Raw genomic sequence first — 19040 nt, 5'->3', positions numbered from 1 at the left:
CCCATATTGAGATGTTGAGCTGTTGTTTATTACAGCATGTGGATTGCAGTCACCATTCAAACTGTGACATGGGGACAATGCTTACATTTTAAACATTTTTTTGTAGAAAACGTAGAGGATAGTACTGATGAGGATGCACCTTTAAACAGCCCAGGATCAGAAGGAAGGTAAGAAGGCATTTAGAAACAATAGAGTTGACTTATTTACATAATATTTTAAATACTTTTATCTCGTTGTATCAGATAATTACCATAAAACAAATAATTTTCAATCTAATGGCCTAGTGAATAGCACTTAGAAACAGTAAATAGAAACCAAGTTAAGTTACGCTTAACCATCATACATTTTAAAATGAAAATATTGAAATATTTAAGGAACATAAATGAATTATTTTTAAATTAGTTCATTTTGACTTTCAATATTGTCTTTCTGTATTTCCCATAGGCATATAAATTTTTTGTAGTCATTGATATAGAGGAGCTATAGCTTTCTATAATAATTTTCTATTTAATCTTGTGCTTAATTATTTATTTGCACATAGCACACTGTCTTCAGATCTCATGAAGCTTTGTGGTGAAGTGAAACCTAAGAGCAAGGTAAGAAGAACTGAAAGTATCAGGTAAACATGTTTTACACTGTTATTTGTTATTGCTATTAAACACATAGGTTCAGATTTGACTCTTAATAGATTAGCAAGAGGGCCTGGTTTTACTAAAGATCTTCTTTATTTAGTTTTTTTTTGTTTTTTTAATCATATTTCCCTTTAAGTGGTAACTGAAAAAATTTATATTAAAAAATTTCTCTGGCCAGGTACGGTGGCTCACACCTGTAATTCCAGCATTTTGGGAGGCTGAGGCAGGTGGATCATGAGGTCAGGAGATCGAGACCATCCTGGCTAACACGGTGAAAACCTGTCTCTACTAAAAATACAAAAAAAAAAAAAAAAAAAAAAGCCATGCGTGGTGGTGGGCACCTGTAGTCCCAGCTATTCAGGAGGCTGAAGCAGGAGAATCTCTTGAACCCGGGAGGTGACGCTTGCAGTGAGCCGAGATTGCGCAACTGCCCTCTAGTCTGGGCGACAGAGCAAGACTTTGTCTCAAAAAAAAAAAAAATTCTCCTTGGTGGAAATTGGGCTTTACTGTATTCTTATATTTTTCCCACTGGATAACACAATTATGGATGGTGATTCTTAAGCTGCTGATTAACTAAATTGTAGACTGTGTAGTGCCATACAATATCATTATATTGGCAGGAGATTTCTTAAATTTTAGCATTCTAGTGTGTTCTTAAGTATTTCTTATTTAACCGTGCCTTGAGGTGGTTTTAATAATAATCCAGTCCGTAATTATTATGTGTTAAAAACTTACAAAGCTATAATGCATATTTATAGGGTTTTTAAAAAATGATATAAATTACACACACAGTTAAATGTGTGAGCTACCTAATGGTACATATCAGGTTGAATGCGGTAGCATTTGATAGTAGGTGATTTGACTAACAATCCTACAATGTTTGAAAACAAAGAATTCTTGCGGTGCTTATTGAATATTGTTGAGTGAATGGATTGAATCAGGACCTGAAATAATAATACTGTGCAATGGGTAGTGTATATTTAAGGCCCACAGTGGTTAATCAGGTAATGCAAATGACTAATTTAGCTGGATATACAATAACAAATGGGTCATCATTATGTCTACCTGGAGAGTACATGTCCCATCTAAAAGGAAATAGCCACCATCAAGTTTTGCTCATTTTTACCATGTGGGAATATGAGCCTAAGGCTACCAGATCCTTTGTTTTTTCAAGAGAATTCTTAAATATGAATTTTTACATAAATTTCTCAGATTATTAAAACGCTGGTCAAGCCAATCAAAAAACATCTCCAGGCTCTTACACATGGTCTTTGAGCTGTTGGCTTGGCAGCATGTAGTTTGTGTTTTATTATTCTAAGTGTCTAAACAGAAGTTAACAAAACTCAAAGAAAACATTCTGCTATGGTTTGGATCTAGTCCTAAGCAAAGGAGAGAATCTCTTAAGATAAATTTTATCTTTTGGGCCCTGAGAAAGCCTATTTAATTATGCCACTGTGGGACATTAGAGAGAGATGTGAAGTGGTGGCCTAAAGGTCATCTCCTAAAAGAACCCCCTGGGTTAAGAATTCCCAAGAAAAATTTCATGTCTGCTCTAGGCTCTTGGCTGTGGAGAGAATTAAGAGTGTAAAAAATGGCTACAGGGCTTTCTCTTTTCTGAAGTGCTACCTGCTACTCCGTTTGAACTGCTGAGATGCCTGAAAAGCATCTCATATCATTTCTTTTTCATTTATTGAAAAAAATGAAGTTGATTATATATTTTAAATTTGTGTGTACCAGCACTGTGTTAGGAGCCGGGGCTATACAGCTGAAAAAACAGGTTTGCTGCTTTCTAGAGGCCTATAATCTGGTAAACCACTTGATTATCTGTTCAGTGACATCAACAACTAACTGAGCAATAACCGGATAGTCACTTGGTTTTCAAGAGTAAGGAAAGGAATGCTTATAGTGAGTTTAGATTTTAGGAAAATAACCTTTACTTGCCTCAGCAGGCTGCCCAAAGCTGATACTGGCTGGTGTTGTCCAGTGGGCAGATTAAACATCTATTTAAGGTATCATGGGAAGAGGCTTACAATAACTGAAAAAAACTTGTATTAGAAAAAGAAATTAAGCATGGGAAAAAACAAGATTTAGTTGAGCTTCCCTGCAATTATCTTTTGGTTTAATGTCTTTCTTCCTTTTTTTTTTGTTTTTTTTGTTAAATTATATTTTGAGGGAGCTGGCCGCAAGTGGCAGGAGAGCACAGTAATGTTGGAGGCAGACAGCCTGGCTTTGAATCTGGCTTTGTCACTTACTAGCTGTATGACCTTAGGCAAATTACTTAGCTTTTTTGCGCCTCAGTTTCCTCAATTGGGAATTGAGATAATGATATTACTCCTGCTAATATAATAATGTGTGTGGAACAGTGCCTGGCATATAAGTACAATACAAATGTTGGCTATTATTTTGGCCTCTAAAGGTTTTGTCCAGCTATAGCTCAGGCTTGTCACTATCTCACATGCTATGTTTGGCACACCTTCTAGGAAAAGACACACTAAATGTTTTTACCTATTTCAAACTCATATAAATCTCTGTTCCCTAATCATCTTCTATGCAAGAGTTTGCTCCTGATTGCTTTTCCTTCCATTCTTTGACTAGGCCCGAAGGAGAACCACCACTCAGATGGAATTGCTGTATGCAGATAGCAGTGAACTAGCTTCAGACACTAGTACAGGAGATGCCTCCTTGCCTGGCCCTCTTACACCTGTTGCAGAAGGGCAAGAGATTGGAATGAGTACAGAGACAAGTGGTACTTCTGCTAGGGAAAAAGAGCTCTCTCCCCCACCTGGCTTACCTTCTAAGATAGGCAGCATGTAAGTTTGGCCCAGCTACACTAACTTCTTTTCTTTTGGCTTTTTTTTTAAAAAAAAGTATGCATGTTGCTAATTTCTTATTTCTATTATTTAAAATTTATGTAAATTTGATCTCTGGTTTTCGAAATAATTTGTTAGGTCTTGTCTCCCCTAATTTATTGGAGAGTTGAAATAATTTGAAAGGTCCTTTGTTGAATTGCTTTGTCTTGTTGCCAAGTTTTAGGATCATTCTTAAGAGTTATAATTTTTATAACATCTGAGTTGTGAATTACAGACAATACTTATATAGAAACACCTAAATTAAAGTTATACCTATAAAACTGTTATGTAACTATTATGCATAAACAGAAAGTTTAGACTCTTAAATTTTCTCTAAATTACCTATATCCTAGTTTTGAGAGAGCTGTCAGGATAGTAAATCTTTGCTGACTCTTTTTAAAGAAAAAAGAAAATACCAACTACAAATTTAATACATTTTCAACTTTCCTAATTTTTTACCTTGAAGCATATTGTTTATCTGGGATGAGTGATGCCCCCAAAAATATTTGTATTGGTATTATTAAAGATTTGAAGAAGGAAATATTCTCTTTCTTATGATAATCTGAACAAAAACCTTCTATTCAAAATAAATCTTGCATGGACTATTTTCAATTATTATCTTGAGGACAAAGAAAGATTTTCCCACATAGTCCTGTGTGTGTGCGTATGTGTGTGTGTGCATATGTGTACCATGTGTGCATGCGTGTGTTTTGATAGTTATATTAATATTAAATTAGTCATTCACTGGTAAAGATTGTTAACGTCATTTTTTAAACTAATCCTCACATGTGATCTAGCAGATAATTTATGGAATGAATACATCTCTGCACTGAAGAATATCCCCCCCCCCCAAAAGTGGCACACACTATATGATATGTGAATAATACGAAATAACAAACTTTCCACACCTGAATAGCTGTTTCTCATAATATTCTTCATTTTATGAGGATATTTCCATTGTTTTCCATTCAGTAATCCCATCTGCTACCTTTTGTTCCAGAATTAATTTTAATGATGACAGAACTTTCTTGCATGTGCTTGAGGTGGCCTATGTAATTAACTGTTGGATCTGCTGTTAGAGATTGCTAACCAGTATAGTTTATGGCTTCATTGCTTTTGTGATAAGATGAGAGTAGAAGAAATGCTTTTGGTGAAGGTAGTGATATAGAGCTGAGGTCAGATTTTAGGAACTAGCATGTGTTAGGTGTTTAGCTTGTCAGATGAGTGAGACTTGAGAACTTCAAGACTAAATCTAAGGCCTGGAATCCAGATTCAGGTAATCTCTTCTATTTGTCTTTTTACATTTTAAAAATGTATCGTTTATGACAGGTTATAAAAAATATCTTTTGGCCTCTGCCTCTAGATAACTTAGTTTATAGTTTTCATAAATTCACATGCTTATACTTATATATTTGTAATTCTTTATACATTGTGAGAGTTTGGTCACTCACTTAGTGCAGTAACTCTTCTAAGCCATTACTGCATAACTTTTACTCAAGTGATCCTTGTACTTTAAATGATGCAGGATTGCTAAAATGTGATTTCCTGATTAGAAAAATCAAGTACACAAAATTTAATTACATGTAGTTTTCGCTTTAAATAGGAATCATGTAAACCCATTCTGGAAGTCTTGCTGTCTAATTCCTTAGTGGGTTTTTTTTCCCCCAGACTTTTTCTTTTTTTTAGGTGGAGTCTTGCTCTGTCGCCCAGGCTGGAGTGCAGTGCTGTGATCTTGGCTCACTGTAGTCTCTGCCTCCTGGCTTCAAGCGATTCTCCTGCCTCAGCCTCCCAAGTAGCTGGGATTACAGGCGCCCACCACCACACTCAGCTAATTTTTGTATTTTTAGTAGAGACAGAGTTTCACCATGTTGTCCAGGCTGGTCTTGAACTCATAACCTCAAGTGACTCATCCACCTCAGCCTCCCAAAGTGTTGGGATTACAGGTGTGAGCCACCATGCCTGGCCCAGACATTTTTTTTTTTTCAGTTACAATTCATTACCACTGTATACAAAAATTATTTTCTTGAATTTTTAATTACAAGCAGACATTTGGCATTTAAAATATTTAAGGCAAGAATACTTTATTACTAAAATATACATAGATACAAATTAAATACTAGCTAAGTAAAATAATTATGTATTTTTGTGTGTATGATTACCTATAGAACTATTTTGTGATCATGTCTCAATATTAATTCGTTAAATCTCATTGTTTCTTAAATTCTGATATGCTAATATTTTTGTTCTTACAAAACTATAAAGACAATTTTTCTTCATCTGAAATAATTACCAGTGAAATTAAAACACATCCAAAATATTTGTTGTAGCTATTAGGCAGCATATCATTGATATTTATATTCACAGATGATAAGTTGTTATGTATTTAATAAGATCACCAGTTTAAAAATTATGGTTGTTGAGCTTCCATCAACTAAAAATAACTCATGTAATATTTTCCTATGTTAGTTTTATTTTTTGTTCTCAAGTAATAATCTTTCTCAGGTTCCAGTTATTAACCTATTACAAATTTTAGATTGACTATCTACCAAAGTTGTATGTGCAAATTTAGAATTAGGTAATTAAAGAATCTTATTTTACTTTAGTTCCAGGCAGTCATCTCTACCAGAAAAAAAAATTCCAGAGCCTTCTCCTGTAACAAGGAGAAAGGCATACGAGAAAGCAGAAAAATCAAAGGCCAAGGAACAAAAGCAGTAAGTGACTAATGTTTTTCACCTGCTAGACTATATTAAATGCCTGCTGCACTTAGTGCTAAAGACAGTCATGAAATTATTTTCCAGATTTCGGCTGGCACTGTGGTTATGACTATTTGACTAATCAAGACAGTCAAGTCAGCTTTTGGCTTGACTCAGTGGTCTAATATTCTTGGTCATATACATACTTGTAAAAATATTTGAGCACTTGTCCCTGAACGTGTCCACTTACTTATTTTCCAGTTATTTGTGTATATCATTTTAAGAGTTAATATATACTTGAGGTAAGGCTTATTAAGTCTATATTTCAAATAGTCTTCTATTAATAGAAAAATTTATAATTAATTTTGACCATCATTGCAATGTCAGCTAAAACTGACCTTGACCCTACCTCTTTACAGTAGCTGACAGAAAAACTAATAAATCATAGGGTGTGTTGTTGTGCCATTTTCTTGCTGCTCTCTCATGTTTACATTGTTGGTATTATCCTCAGTGTTTTTTTTGTGTGTTTTGTGAGGGTTAGTTTACTTAGCAGTACATAATGTAATCTGATGATCCACTTAACTGGGCATTTAAAAATTGCAGCATGACAGCATGCAGAAGTTGATTGGATTAGAACCAGTGTTACCCTGCCACCCCTCCCTCAGTTTGCCTGTTCTGCATGTGACAGGTAGATCTAAGACATGTCCTTGAGGGAAAGCATTTATGCGAATTTACATTTAAATATTAGCGAAGTAAATTACTTTAATTTCTTTAACAAAAAATAAATGTGAATATATTTAAAAGGAAGTGTTCATTTATTTTCTGTGCCTAAATGGACAATTCTATACCATCCACTACCCTGTACCAAGATGCACACTCTCCTTTTTGACCACGAGTTTAACTGACTTGAATGTCATAGAAATTATCCTCCTTATCACCCTTGCTTCCTGTACTTAAAGACGTAGTTTGCCTGTTTCTACTGAATTGAATCTCTCAAGAATAATTGGGAAATGGGGATGGAGCGCATAAGTGATTTAAAAATAGATGAATGAATCAACTGAATAAGCAAACTTCTCATAAGCTCTCTGGGTCTCTTTCCTCATCTGTAAAGTGAGAAACTTGCTCTTGATTCTAAAATTATATGATTTTAAATGTGGCTTGCTTTATTTTTATACTGACTTCTGATTTCAACAGTCAGAATCTTCTCTTTAGTGCCATCTTGTGGCCAATGTAACAAAATCCAGTGAAAAGAGATTTTAAAAATTGTTCAGAATGCATTTTATCTTACCAATAAGGAAGAGAGAAAGGAAAGAAGGAGTTCTCTAATAAAAAGATTTTTTTTAAAGAGCATGTTTCTTATAACTTTTCTAACAAATCATAACAATTAAAGCCACCTACTTTATGTTCTTTTTTTCTTGTAGCTCAGATTCTGGAACTTCAGAGGCTAGTCTTTCACCTCCTTCTTCCCCACCAAGCCGGCCCCGTAATGAACTGAATGTTTTTAATCGTCTTACTGTTTCTCAGGGAAACACATCAGTTCAGCAGGATAAGTAAGTCATTATGGAAGAGAGCCCCAATTATATATATAATATTCTGAACCTGTCAGTACAGTCTGTAGAAAACATGTAGTCATCTCTGTGTAGGCGATGGAGCCTGACTTGTGAACTCTTACCATATTTTATGCATCTTTCCAATGGGAAAGGAACCATGCAGCCAAAATTAGAGAAAATTATTTTCCTGCTGAACATTATTCCCTGTTGTAGATTTGTATTGCTATTCCTTCAGCACTTGTCTTGCCTTTTGTTTTACAAGTAAATTAGAACTGAAAAATCTTTGAGACCACTTGATGTTTAAATTTTTGAAGATTTCTTAGCTTCTATCAGCCCACAAAAGCCTCTAATTTAGATAGCCTGAGTTGGAAAGAGGCAAATTACTTTACTTCTGGGGGATATAACAGTTTACAAAGACCACTGTTACATGTGCAACATGTTATTGTCATCTGATTGTTCTAAACAAGTTCACCACAAAATTTCAGTAATTGTGTTGTTGGAATAAAACAATCACCTTTACGGATGGAGAGAGTAGGACTGGGAGCGGGGTGGAGAAGTTGAAGGGATGTGGAAAATGTAATTGTCATCAAATTTGAAATGACAAAGTATCCACACATTGAGCCAGAATCTCTCTTGCAAGAATGCCGTACTAACAATACTGCCATAAGGTATTTATTAACTCTGACTTGTCTGCTTGGACTCGGAATGATAATGATTGTTTTCTGCTATTACCACCCTGTATGTATCAATATCTCTAAAATTTATAGGATGCCATTTAAGATCTGTCTGGCATGTTTAGATCATTTTAAATGGCTCTATAAACTTAGAGAATCATGCCATAATTTTTAAAGAATTATAAATATGCTTAATTTATGGATAATTCTTTTATTTATGGATCCTTCATTAGATTTTAATATGGTTTAATTAGTAGAAGACATGTTCTTTAAATTGATATAGGTAGGTAAATATTTTCCTGTGTTATTAAACAAAATATTCTTTAACATTGTAAGTTATTTCTGTCATTAATTGAGAAAAGTTGAACATTAGGAATAGTTTTGGAAAGTCAAGTTTCACTAGGTATATGAAGAGTTGCTAAATTTGTGTCTACCTTGCCTTCACAGTCAGAACATTTTCTGTCAATCTTTTGATAATCCTGACAACCTAATCACAGTTCCATATTTTTTACTGAAACACTTTATGAGCTACCAATCATTTGACTCTTTTGTCATCTCTATAAACTAAAATGTAGAATAACTGACTACTCTACACTTTCAAAAACTTGCCTACCTCCTTACATTACTTTCTCTGGGGCTACTTTTTGAGACTACCATATCCCACTAGCAAGACGCAGATCCCGCACATTGTTTCTAGTTACATTCTATGCCAACACTCACCATATCCTCATTCTCCTCAAGCCTGTTGTACAGTCTAAATAGATTTTCATAATAACCAGACTCACTGCAGTCTTGGAGGCCTCAAGGTAGGGCTAACAAGAGTGACTTGTCTATTTTAAAAGTCCACTAAAGTACCCCAGCTATTATTAAGATGCTCTCTAGTCAAAAGAACTCAGTGTTTTTGAAATAAGCTAAAACCAAAGGTTGTTAAATGAGTGACTTGCTTTCTATGCAAAAACACAATCTATTTGTGTAACTTCAACATTAGCGTCTGTATCTAAAGTAATCATTATCAAGATGAATGAAATTGATAAACTGTTATTGAAATGGGAAAATTTTTCCAGGACTAGCCAAATTAAATGGAGCAAACCTTCAAGGGCTATATCTCATGTACTTGATATTGTTCTTCTCCAAGGACTAAATTTAGAAGTGAGGATAGATTTTGTATATCAGTATTAGAAAAATTTTAGTCCCCAAAGTCTTGCTAGAAGACATAAATATCAAACTCTTTACATGACTTAGCTATACCTTAAATATGCTAATATCCAGTGCAAATAGAAAAGCAGGGCACTATGAAGGAAATGTTTGCTATATATCTGTTATTCATGCTGTTGATTTTGAGTCCAGAGTCAGTGTCCTTACCTGTTGACATCTGTATTCTTTCTCTCATAATTCTAACTCTTTCACTATAGGTCTGATGAAAGTGACTCCTCTCTGTCGGAGGTACACAGGTACTTTCTTTCCTGCCTTTCCTACATTCTGGAATTTCATTGATGTTCTAAAATGCCTTCCTAGAAATTCTAAGCAAGTCTCTTTTTTGTTGCATGCATCACTTGCTGTAAATCATATAAATGCACTAATATTTCTAAACATGATAATTTTAATACATTTTTGTGATCATACCTTTTAGATAAAGTAGTGGGTTTTTTTTGTATAATAGTTTAAAAATTGTGATACCTGTTTTCTGTCTGTAATCTAAATCTTTTCTTTAAAAGAAATCAAGTTTTGTGAATATTGATGTCAAGAAGGTTTCTTATTCTCAACGATTAAGTATTTCTAATGCCTCAAAGTGTGTGAGGTAGATAAGACATTTTGTTTTGTTGGTTTAGCAATTTTAAGTAAAAAGATTATATGATTAAAAATAAAAGTATGCTAGAGAAAAAAAGGATACTGTTGTACCAAAAATTAAAAAGAATAAGAAATAAACACTAAGGAAGCATTTTTTTAAATGAATATTTTTAAGAATAGGTGCAGCTTTAAAAATAACTGGTATTTTTTTTCTCATGTTATGGATTTTTCTGGGGGTCCTTAACTTCTCTTTCCTTTTCTCTCTGTCTCATTCCCTTTCACTATTATCATTTTATGTCCTCCCTCTTTGCACTTGTTTTCCTTGTTTTACGGCCATTTTGCTGATCATCAGCAGATCCTCCAGAAGGTAGGCAGGGGAATGGAGAGGAAATTAATTTCATTTCCAGTATCAAAAGACCTTACAGGTTTGCATGGGACAATAATAAGTGTTTATTTATTTTTTTCTCCTTCAGATCAAGTCTGTTGTACAAATTTGCCATATTTAACCTTAAACTCTTTTAAAGTTGATTTTGTATTTCAAAATTTGAATAGATTAATTTGAATAGAGAAATAAATACCATGGCTGTATGTTTCTGATATCTATAAGTTTCTGTTATCTTTGGTAGTTTATATAAAATATTAATCCTAATATTCTGAATATTTAAGAACATTTTAAAGTAATTAATAAAACACTATGTTTAATATTGAGATTCCTTTTTCTCAAAAGACTGAATAACCAATGGCATAAAAATACATAAGAATCAAAAAAAGACATCCTGATCTCCAGGAAATAACTGTGCAATACATAAGTCACTGGGGCAAATATTTACTGAGTATTTTATGATAGTATAACCTCTGATATGACAGAATTGTGTTGGATGTTACATTTAATATTAATGTAACATAAGGGAAACATTTAATAGATTATTAGGATAAAGCTTGTAATCTGAAGGAAATAAACCTTTGGAGACACAGTATTACATATCTGAGGGTACAGTTTAGTTTTTTCTTAAGATTTGTCATTAAATGCACATTTTAAATAGTTCTTAGGCTGTTAACATGAATTGTTTTCTTACAACCAGCTTTTTGACCTATACATACATATATATTTTCTGTTTGAGAATTAACAGTAGCAACCTACTATTCTTTAGAATCATACCTTTACAATATTTGAAATCATATTTTTAAATTTGATGGCTTCGGTTCATATCTATGAACCTTAAGGCATCAAAATTTCAAAATGGCAGATTCAGACTTTTGAGCAGATCTTGCTCCAGTTTCAGTTTTAATCTGGTTAAATTGTTAGATTATAAATTACTGAGCATCGGTTTCAATAATCTCAAATTCACACATGTATGCAAATCATGGCATCAGATTTCATAATTATATATCCAAAGATTATAATTCCTTATGTTGTTTATAGGGATAAGAAACTCCTATCACTTTTGTGATCATTATACCCAGACCCTAAAAATAAATGTTTTTTCTCCCCAACTCTAAATTTACCTCCTTTAAATTTCCATTCGTTAGTCTTCATCAGCCCTTTTTTCCCTTACCAGAATTAATTTTATGTATCTTTTTGTTTATATATGACAGCTCTTCAAATATTCAGCGCTTTTAAATTATGCTATTGTATCCTCTCTCCAGTAAATGTTATTTTATCAGCTCAATAGTTTCATCATCTGTTCCTTATGTAATATAGTCTACAGATCCTTCATTCTGCTTCTACTGTTTTATAAAGGCTCCAATTTTTCAATGTTCTTCTTAAAATGGGACATCTAAAACTACACCTCATTCCATATATGGCCTACATAGAATGCAGTAAGTCTATCGCTGTCTTTCTCCTGAAATATTTATTTCTATTAAACAAATCATTGATAGTGAGTAGGCATATAAAATAAATGAATTTTGTTTCAGTGATTTTGTTCAGGCAATATAATGTCCAGCTCTTTAATATGTCCCTTTAATAAGCGTGCCACTTCTCCCTAGGGCTAGGGAAAGATTGACTAGATACTAAAGATCTTCCAGATCAGCCGTGACTTTGACTCGTTAGGTGTAACTCTTCAACTACCTGTGGAAATACTTTACTCTGACAGTTCCATACTTATTCACACTGTCCACAAGTCAACATATATTGTGAATATGACATTCCCTTAAATTGGTATCTATTAACCCTACAAAAAACTTTCCCCATGAGATTGATGAGCCCATGTTATCTTGTTGGTGAGCATTTATTTTTAAGTGGATAGTGATTTGCTTAATGTATTCCTCTGTGAGACGCAACAAGAAGTTGAGTTTCTGAATTCCACGTTTTTCCTGCTTTTTGGAAGATCAGGTCTACATGTTTTGTCCCCTTTTTTGATCTTTGTGATTTCTTAGAGTACTGACAAGGATTTTGCCTACACAATGGCATATACTTTCAAAATCCTGTGATATAATGATTTAAAAACAGAAATACCTGAATTTATTGAATAAATCTCCATCGTCAGCTCTAACTTATCTTGGGCTCATGTTTCTTAATCATTTCTGCCCTCTTGCATCTCGAAGATTCTTCTCTTTCATTAAGAAGACGGAAACAAAACAGTTTTCCTTTATCCCTGTATTTGTCCTAATATTATGCCATTTGTCTTACATAATGGACATAATTCAGCATAATTTGAAACATATAATGCTTTGAGCGAAGGTACGTTAGACTGTTTGTCATGTCTTAAATCATCTTTAGCGTCCCCAACACCATTATTTTAATTCAGACCCCATCTTAAACTCCTTTGGGAGAGGGACAATGTTTTGATAATCTTTATATTTCCATAGTACATAGCCCAGTGCCATAAAGCAGAAACTACAGAAATATCTAATTTATGAGAAAGCTCCCTAAAGAGCTTCATTGTTTTTAATTTTTAATTTTTAATTTTTGCAGGTACATAGTAGATATATATTTATGGGGTACATGAGACATTTGGGTACAGGCATACAATGCACAATAATCATATCGTGGAGAATGGGGTAGCCATCCCCTCAAGCAATTATCCTTTGTGTTACAAACAATCCAATTACACTCTTTTGAGTAGTTTTAAAATGTACAATTATTATCAACTATAGTCACCTTGTGGGCTATCAAATAGTAGGTCTTACTTATTCTTTCTATTATTTTTGTACCCCTTAAACATCTCCACCTCTCCCAACCCCGACTATCCTACCCAGCCTCTGGTAACCATCCTTCTACTCTCTATGTCCATGAGTTCAATTGTTTGATTTTTAGATCCTATAAATAAGTGAGAATATCCAATGATATCCTCTTTCTGTGCCTGGCTTATTTTACTTAACATAATGGTCTCCAGTTCTATCTATGTTGTTGCAAATGATATGATCTCATTCTTTTTTTATGGTTGAATAGTACTCCATTGTGTGTATGTACCACATTTTCTTTATCCATTCACTGTTAAGTTCTCATTCTTTTAAAATTTTCTTTGAGATTGTCAGTTTTTTCTTTAAGTTTTTGATATTTTTGACCCATTGTCCCTTTAGAATTTCTGTTCATTCAATTGTTCTTATCTTCGATTTTTGTTTGAAATCTGCTTTCTTAGTATTTTAGGTGGCATATAAGTTACACTTTCTCCAGCATGTTCCTTTACACCCCAGCTTGACATAGAATTATGTTTTCCTGTTATTTGACATTTCTGCTTCTTCCTTATTTGTCAGAATTCAGTACACTCAAATAATTCCCAAATGTGGTTTCATTAAACCTTGGAGAGATGAAATTGTTAATAAGAAAATCTAGATGTATTATAGTTTTTGCTCTTTGCAGAATGTAGCTGTTAGCAGATGCCTGATTAGTTGATATACTCCATCACTGTTACTATTTCACACTTTGTCCTTTTGCTTAAAAGACAGCAGTCTGGATTTTATTACTACTTACTTATAAAGACTTCTTAAAGTTAGGGGAAAAAAAACAAAACTAGTCTCATGATATAGTCTCATGATATTTAAGTGAGTCTTGGTTTGTTTGTTTTTTCCCCACCTTAGGGGCATAATCAACCCATTTCCAGCTTCAAAAGGAATCAGAGCTTTTCCACTTCAGTGTATTCACATAGCTGAAGGACATACAAAAGCTGTGCTCTGTGTGGATTCTACTGATGATCTCCTCTTCACTGGATCAAAAGGTGCCAGTAATTATCTAATGTAGATATTTAATAGCTTTAAAAAAAATTACATTTTTAACATGCTCTAGAAAGCTGTCTATTTAAGACCAGAAAGAATCAGATAATCTGGTTCAACTCCTGAATGTAAAACATGTAAAATTATTGCATAGTTGAGCAGCAAGTAAAACCTCTGTTGAAGTTTTGTAAATACACTGGTGACAGAATACATCTCTCTACAGTATTTGGGCATGTACTGCATATAGGGTCCTGAATTTTGAAATGCAGGTTATATAAAAATCTATAAAAGGCTATTTAAATGTACAATATGGGAAAGAGAATAAGATGCGTAGCAACCACTATTTCTGCAACACTTACTACATATCAGGGGCTATGCTAGGCAGTATGCTAATACTAATATATCTCACTTAATTCTCACAACAATCTCAATGAGATACATATTGCATCCTCATTTTGTAGACAAAGAAACTCAGGCTTCAAGTGAATAAATACTTTTCTCAGGTAAATTTAGCTAGTAAGTGGAAGAACCAGGATTAGAAACCTCGGTATACCCTTCTCCAATCCTACACTCTTAACCCCTTTGGTACAATTGCAAGTAACTGGAAACCAGCTATAAATGCTTTGAAGAATTCTAGACTAAGAGTTTTGGGGTTCTGGAAAAGGAAGAAATTATGCCCAGCTATGAGAAACAAGGAAGGCTTTGACAAGGAGTCATTTAGGATGTACTTTATAGGATGGTTTGGATATTGACAGAAATGAATAATCAAGATTACAGAATAACATAAGCAGAGACATGAAGATCAAAGTGGAGCATGTTTGGAAACTAATTCTACTTGGGTTGAAAAATAGAATGTGTATAAGAGAAGTGCTGGTCTTTGAGGCTAGAAAGGTGAAAAGCAAGCATATACAGGAATTCAGGGAGCTCATAAAAGTTTTTAGCATTTAGGGATAGTCCAAGATTCACTTTAATCAACAAATATTTATTTCTCATTGTCTATGAGGGAAGTATAAGATCCCAGCTAGAACTTATGAATTTAAGGTAAAAGAAATTCCCTAATTAAAAAAAAAAAGTTCTTTGAAAATACTGTATTTTTCTAATGATTCAAATTAAATGTATCTCTCCAGTATAACTAGATATTCAACATATCAGAAAAAGAACAAGAATAGTTTTGTGATTATGTTTTTGGGTCAAACATAAAATTTATATAGTCATTGACCCTTGGGGGGAAAAATGTGTGTATATTTACTAGTGTAGAATGTTGTGAGGAGGTGGGTATATGATCAGAGGAGAATGTTTTGAAGAGGCTGATCTGAGACTGCCACTCTAAATTCAGGGGCAATTTGAAGCAAGACTCTTTTGTTATGACCATTTCAGAATTTTTCATAAATATTTTTTTCAATACCACATGATACATACACCAGACATCCTAGACTTTTATCTGATCCTTTATACATACCTTGTCTTTGAGCCTGTTGCAGAGGGTCAAGGATGACGTTAGGATCCTTGTTGTATGTTAATTACTATTTTCGTTTCCTTCCCATAGAAGAGAAATTGTTTAAATAATTTTTATTATTAATAGAACCTAAAGTAGTTCATATTAACAGTGTTTTTTTTATTATTATTTGTTTGTTTTAGATCGTACTTGCAAAGTATGGAATCTGGTGACTGGGCAGGAAATAATGTCACTAGGGGGTCATCCCAACAATGTTGTGTCTGTAAAATACTGTAATTATACCAGTTTGGTCTTCACTGTTTCAACATCTTATATTAAGGTGTGGGATATCAGAGATTCAGCAAAGTGCATTCGGACACTGACGTAAGTAACTTGAAGACAAATAGCATAAAGGAGGAATATCTCTTCTTCTTTTTTTTTTTTTTTACAAAATATAAGAAAAGAGAGGACTGTAAATGCATTTTAATTTTTGTATACCTGTTCACTTCCTAGAGGATATTAAAAGTGTTCACAATGAAAAGCACAGATAAAATAAGAGGGGGAAAAATTTGACAAATGAAGTATAAGAGCCTGGTATTAAACAGAAAGGGATAAGCCATATTTGATCGGTGACTAAGTATACATTTCATGTTTTCTCCCTCCCAAATATAAGGTATTACATTTTAATACTATTTCTTATTTGATAGAGTTCAATGTTTTATATTACTTGCCTCAAATAACTACCATTCCTTGGGAAATGGCTGAAATCACCATGGTAGGTAGTGAAGAAGTAATTATAACCTTTAATTAACAGAGATTGAAAAGCTGAGAGTGTTTTTTAAGGACTGAGACTGCTTTGGTGTGAGTGCAAATTTCATAACTCTAGGTGATGTTGGATAATTGGAGGACGAATTTGTTTTTTCTGTGCTCATTATCGTATTTGTCTTTAGAAGTGTAGAACAGGTGGTTCTTTTTGCTGTGATATTGATGAATTATTTTAATAATCAAAATTGATGTAAACTCGGTAATCATTTAAATGAGAGAAGAGAGCATAAGAAAGGTTAATTTTTACTAATTTGTAGAGATAGTAGAGACTATTTATAGTGCTGTTTTGTAATTTGAGAACATTATTCTTTGTACTGAATACAAGTCTTGAAAATCTTGTAGAAAAATATTACTATTATATCGTATATTAAGATATAACATATCTTATGGTAGAAATTTACCAATTCAATTGACTCACTAAAGTCAAATTTGAAAAGATTGATTATGGCTTAATATTCTAGAAGTTAGCTAAAAAAATGTTTCAAAATTTAAAAGAAATTTCACCTAGAATTTATCGGAAGAAACAGGCATACGCTATATTTAAGGCTTTAGATACTCCATCTGTGATTCAGTTAAAGTAAATGAAAACTGCAAATAATTCAAAAGGTCTCCATTGTCTTTAATCCAGAAAGGCAATTCTTATACACAAAAGAGTATTGGTAAGCCTGGCCCTCAGGTGGAGGGGGGTGGTGCTTCTGGAAGCTGTAGGAAAATAAATTACTTTTGTGGCAACGTATCATTTGTTGATTTTTTTTTTTTTTTTTTTTTTGAGATGGAGTCTTGCTCTGTCATCCAAGGTGGAGTGCAGTGGTGCATTCTTGGCTCACTGCCACTCCCACCTCCCAGGTTCAAGTGATTCTCCTGCCTCAGCCTCCCGAGTAGCGGGGACTACAGGCATGCACCACCACCCCCAGCTAATTTTTTGTAGTTTTAGTATAGACGGGGTTTCATCAGGTTGGCCAGGCTGGTCTCAAACTCCTGACCTCAGGTGATCCACCTGCCTTGGCCTCCAAGTGCTGAGATTACAGGCGTGAGCCACTACACCCAGCCATTTGTTGATTTTTTTTTTTTTTTAATCTTTTCTGAAAGATGTTTTAGTGCCTCCTAACTTAGGGCCTGGAATTACTAGTATACCAAGTAAGAATTTTAAATCATGTAATCTTATTTTATTCATTCATCTCTTCACTTACCAAATATTTATTTATATGTGCCAACTCTGTGTTAGGTGCTGTGCTAGGTACTATGCGTACAGTGACAAAAGGACACTGTTCTTGTTGCCTACAGCCAGTTTCCCGGGAATTCAAGAAATTCTAAGCCAAACCCAAGTCCAGGAATGTGACCTTTTTGCTTTGTTTGTATCTCTTAAGGTCTTCAGGTCAAGTTACTCTTGGAGATGCTTGTTCTGCAAGTACCAGTCGAACAGTAGCTATTCCTTCTGGAGAGAACCAGATCAATCAAATTGCCCTAAACCCAACTGGCACTTTCCTCTATGCTGCTTCTGGAAATGCTGTCAGGATGTGGGATCTTAAAAGGTAGATATTTTTAAGAAAACATACCTCTTGCCTATGGCAAATACAACTTCAGATATTAATAACATTAGTGCATGTGAAGTCCAATTTTTATGACCCCAGAAGTCAATGTAAAATCATAGGCTTTTTTTTTCAGCATATACCTCTAAATGTCTCTTGTGTCCTTATTAACAAACTGACAATTTTCTCTTTTTTTAATCTCCATTGCTTGGAAAATAAGTATGGGGGAAAAATAAAATTAAAACATTACAATTTCTTAATATTTGCCTACAAGTCATGTTGTATACTAGAAGGAGGCCAAGATTCTCATCCTAGTTTCACCAGTACTCTTGATAGAGTTATTTTTGCAACATCACTTAAATATCATATATCTTAAATGTTTTCATTGATAAAATTAAATTAACAACTTGAGCATAAAGTCCTTACAGAATTTTTGTGAATATAAAATAAAATATATGTAAACTATGAAGTATTAAGAAGATAAAATAGTTAAAAAGAAAAAAATGATAAATTAAAATTGAAGGCATTACATCTTTCCTTTGATTTTTATTTCCTATGAAATGTGAGTTTTTTTCCTTTACTTGAGTATTTATGTTAGCTTGTTTTCTAGTTCTTAAAATTTTGGCAGCAAGGGAACATTCACTTATTAGTTAACAAATACTTAATCAACCCAAATATGTCAGGCATTGCACCAACAGTGTGGTGAGTACTGACAGTAAAGATAGAGCAAGACAAATGTGGCGGGTTATGAACTCCCGGGCTCAAATGTTTCTGACACCTAAGCCTCCCAAAGTGCTGGGATTACAGGCAGGAGCCACTGTGCCCAGCCTTGATCTACCTTCTTAGAGCTCATCTTATAATGGAGGACAAAGGCCATTAAACAGGCTATTACAGGATTCTTAGTAACATT

General features: G+C 33.8%; 1 protein-coding gene across 12 annotated transcripts in view; it reads left to right on the top strand.

Moving 5' to 3' along the window:
• The window catches only part of KIF21A (kinesin family member 21A), a 163269-nt gene that overhangs the window by 124463 nt on the left and 19766 nt on the right, over positions 1–19040 (top strand). For 4 of the 12 annotated variants that reach the window (XM_077953853.1, XM_077953852.1, XM_077953851.1 and 1 more), the window contains 9 exons: positions 107–167; positions 542–596; positions 3228–3442; positions 6085–6192; positions 7596–7724; positions 9811–9849; positions 14210–14346; positions 15980–16160; positions 17969–18133. In XM_077953853.1, coding sequence (XP_077809979.1) covers positions 107–167; positions 542–596; positions 3228–3442; positions 6085–6192; positions 7596–7724; positions 9811–9849; positions 14210–14346; positions 15980–16160; positions 17969–18133 — 1090 coding nt within the window. The remainder of the gene's footprint in view (positions 1–106; positions 168–541; positions 597–3227; positions 3443–6084; positions 6193–7595; positions 7725–9810; positions 9850–14209; positions 14347–15979; positions 16161–17968; positions 18134–19040) is intronic. The other 8 variants (XM_015151439.3, XM_015151445.3, XM_077953854.1 and 5 more) reach the window with 3 other exon arrangements.

Source organism: Macaca mulatta, chromosome 11 (genome assembly GCF_049350105.2).
Source record: "Macaca mulatta isolate MMU2019108-1 chromosome 11, T2T-MMU8v2.0, whole genome shotgun sequence".
Taxonomy (NCBI): domain Eukaryota; kingdom Metazoa; phylum Chordata; class Mammalia; order Primates; family Cercopithecidae; genus Macaca; species Macaca mulatta.
Note: the sequence above shows the minus strand (reverse complement) of the source record. Positions and strands in the feature narration are given on the sequence as shown.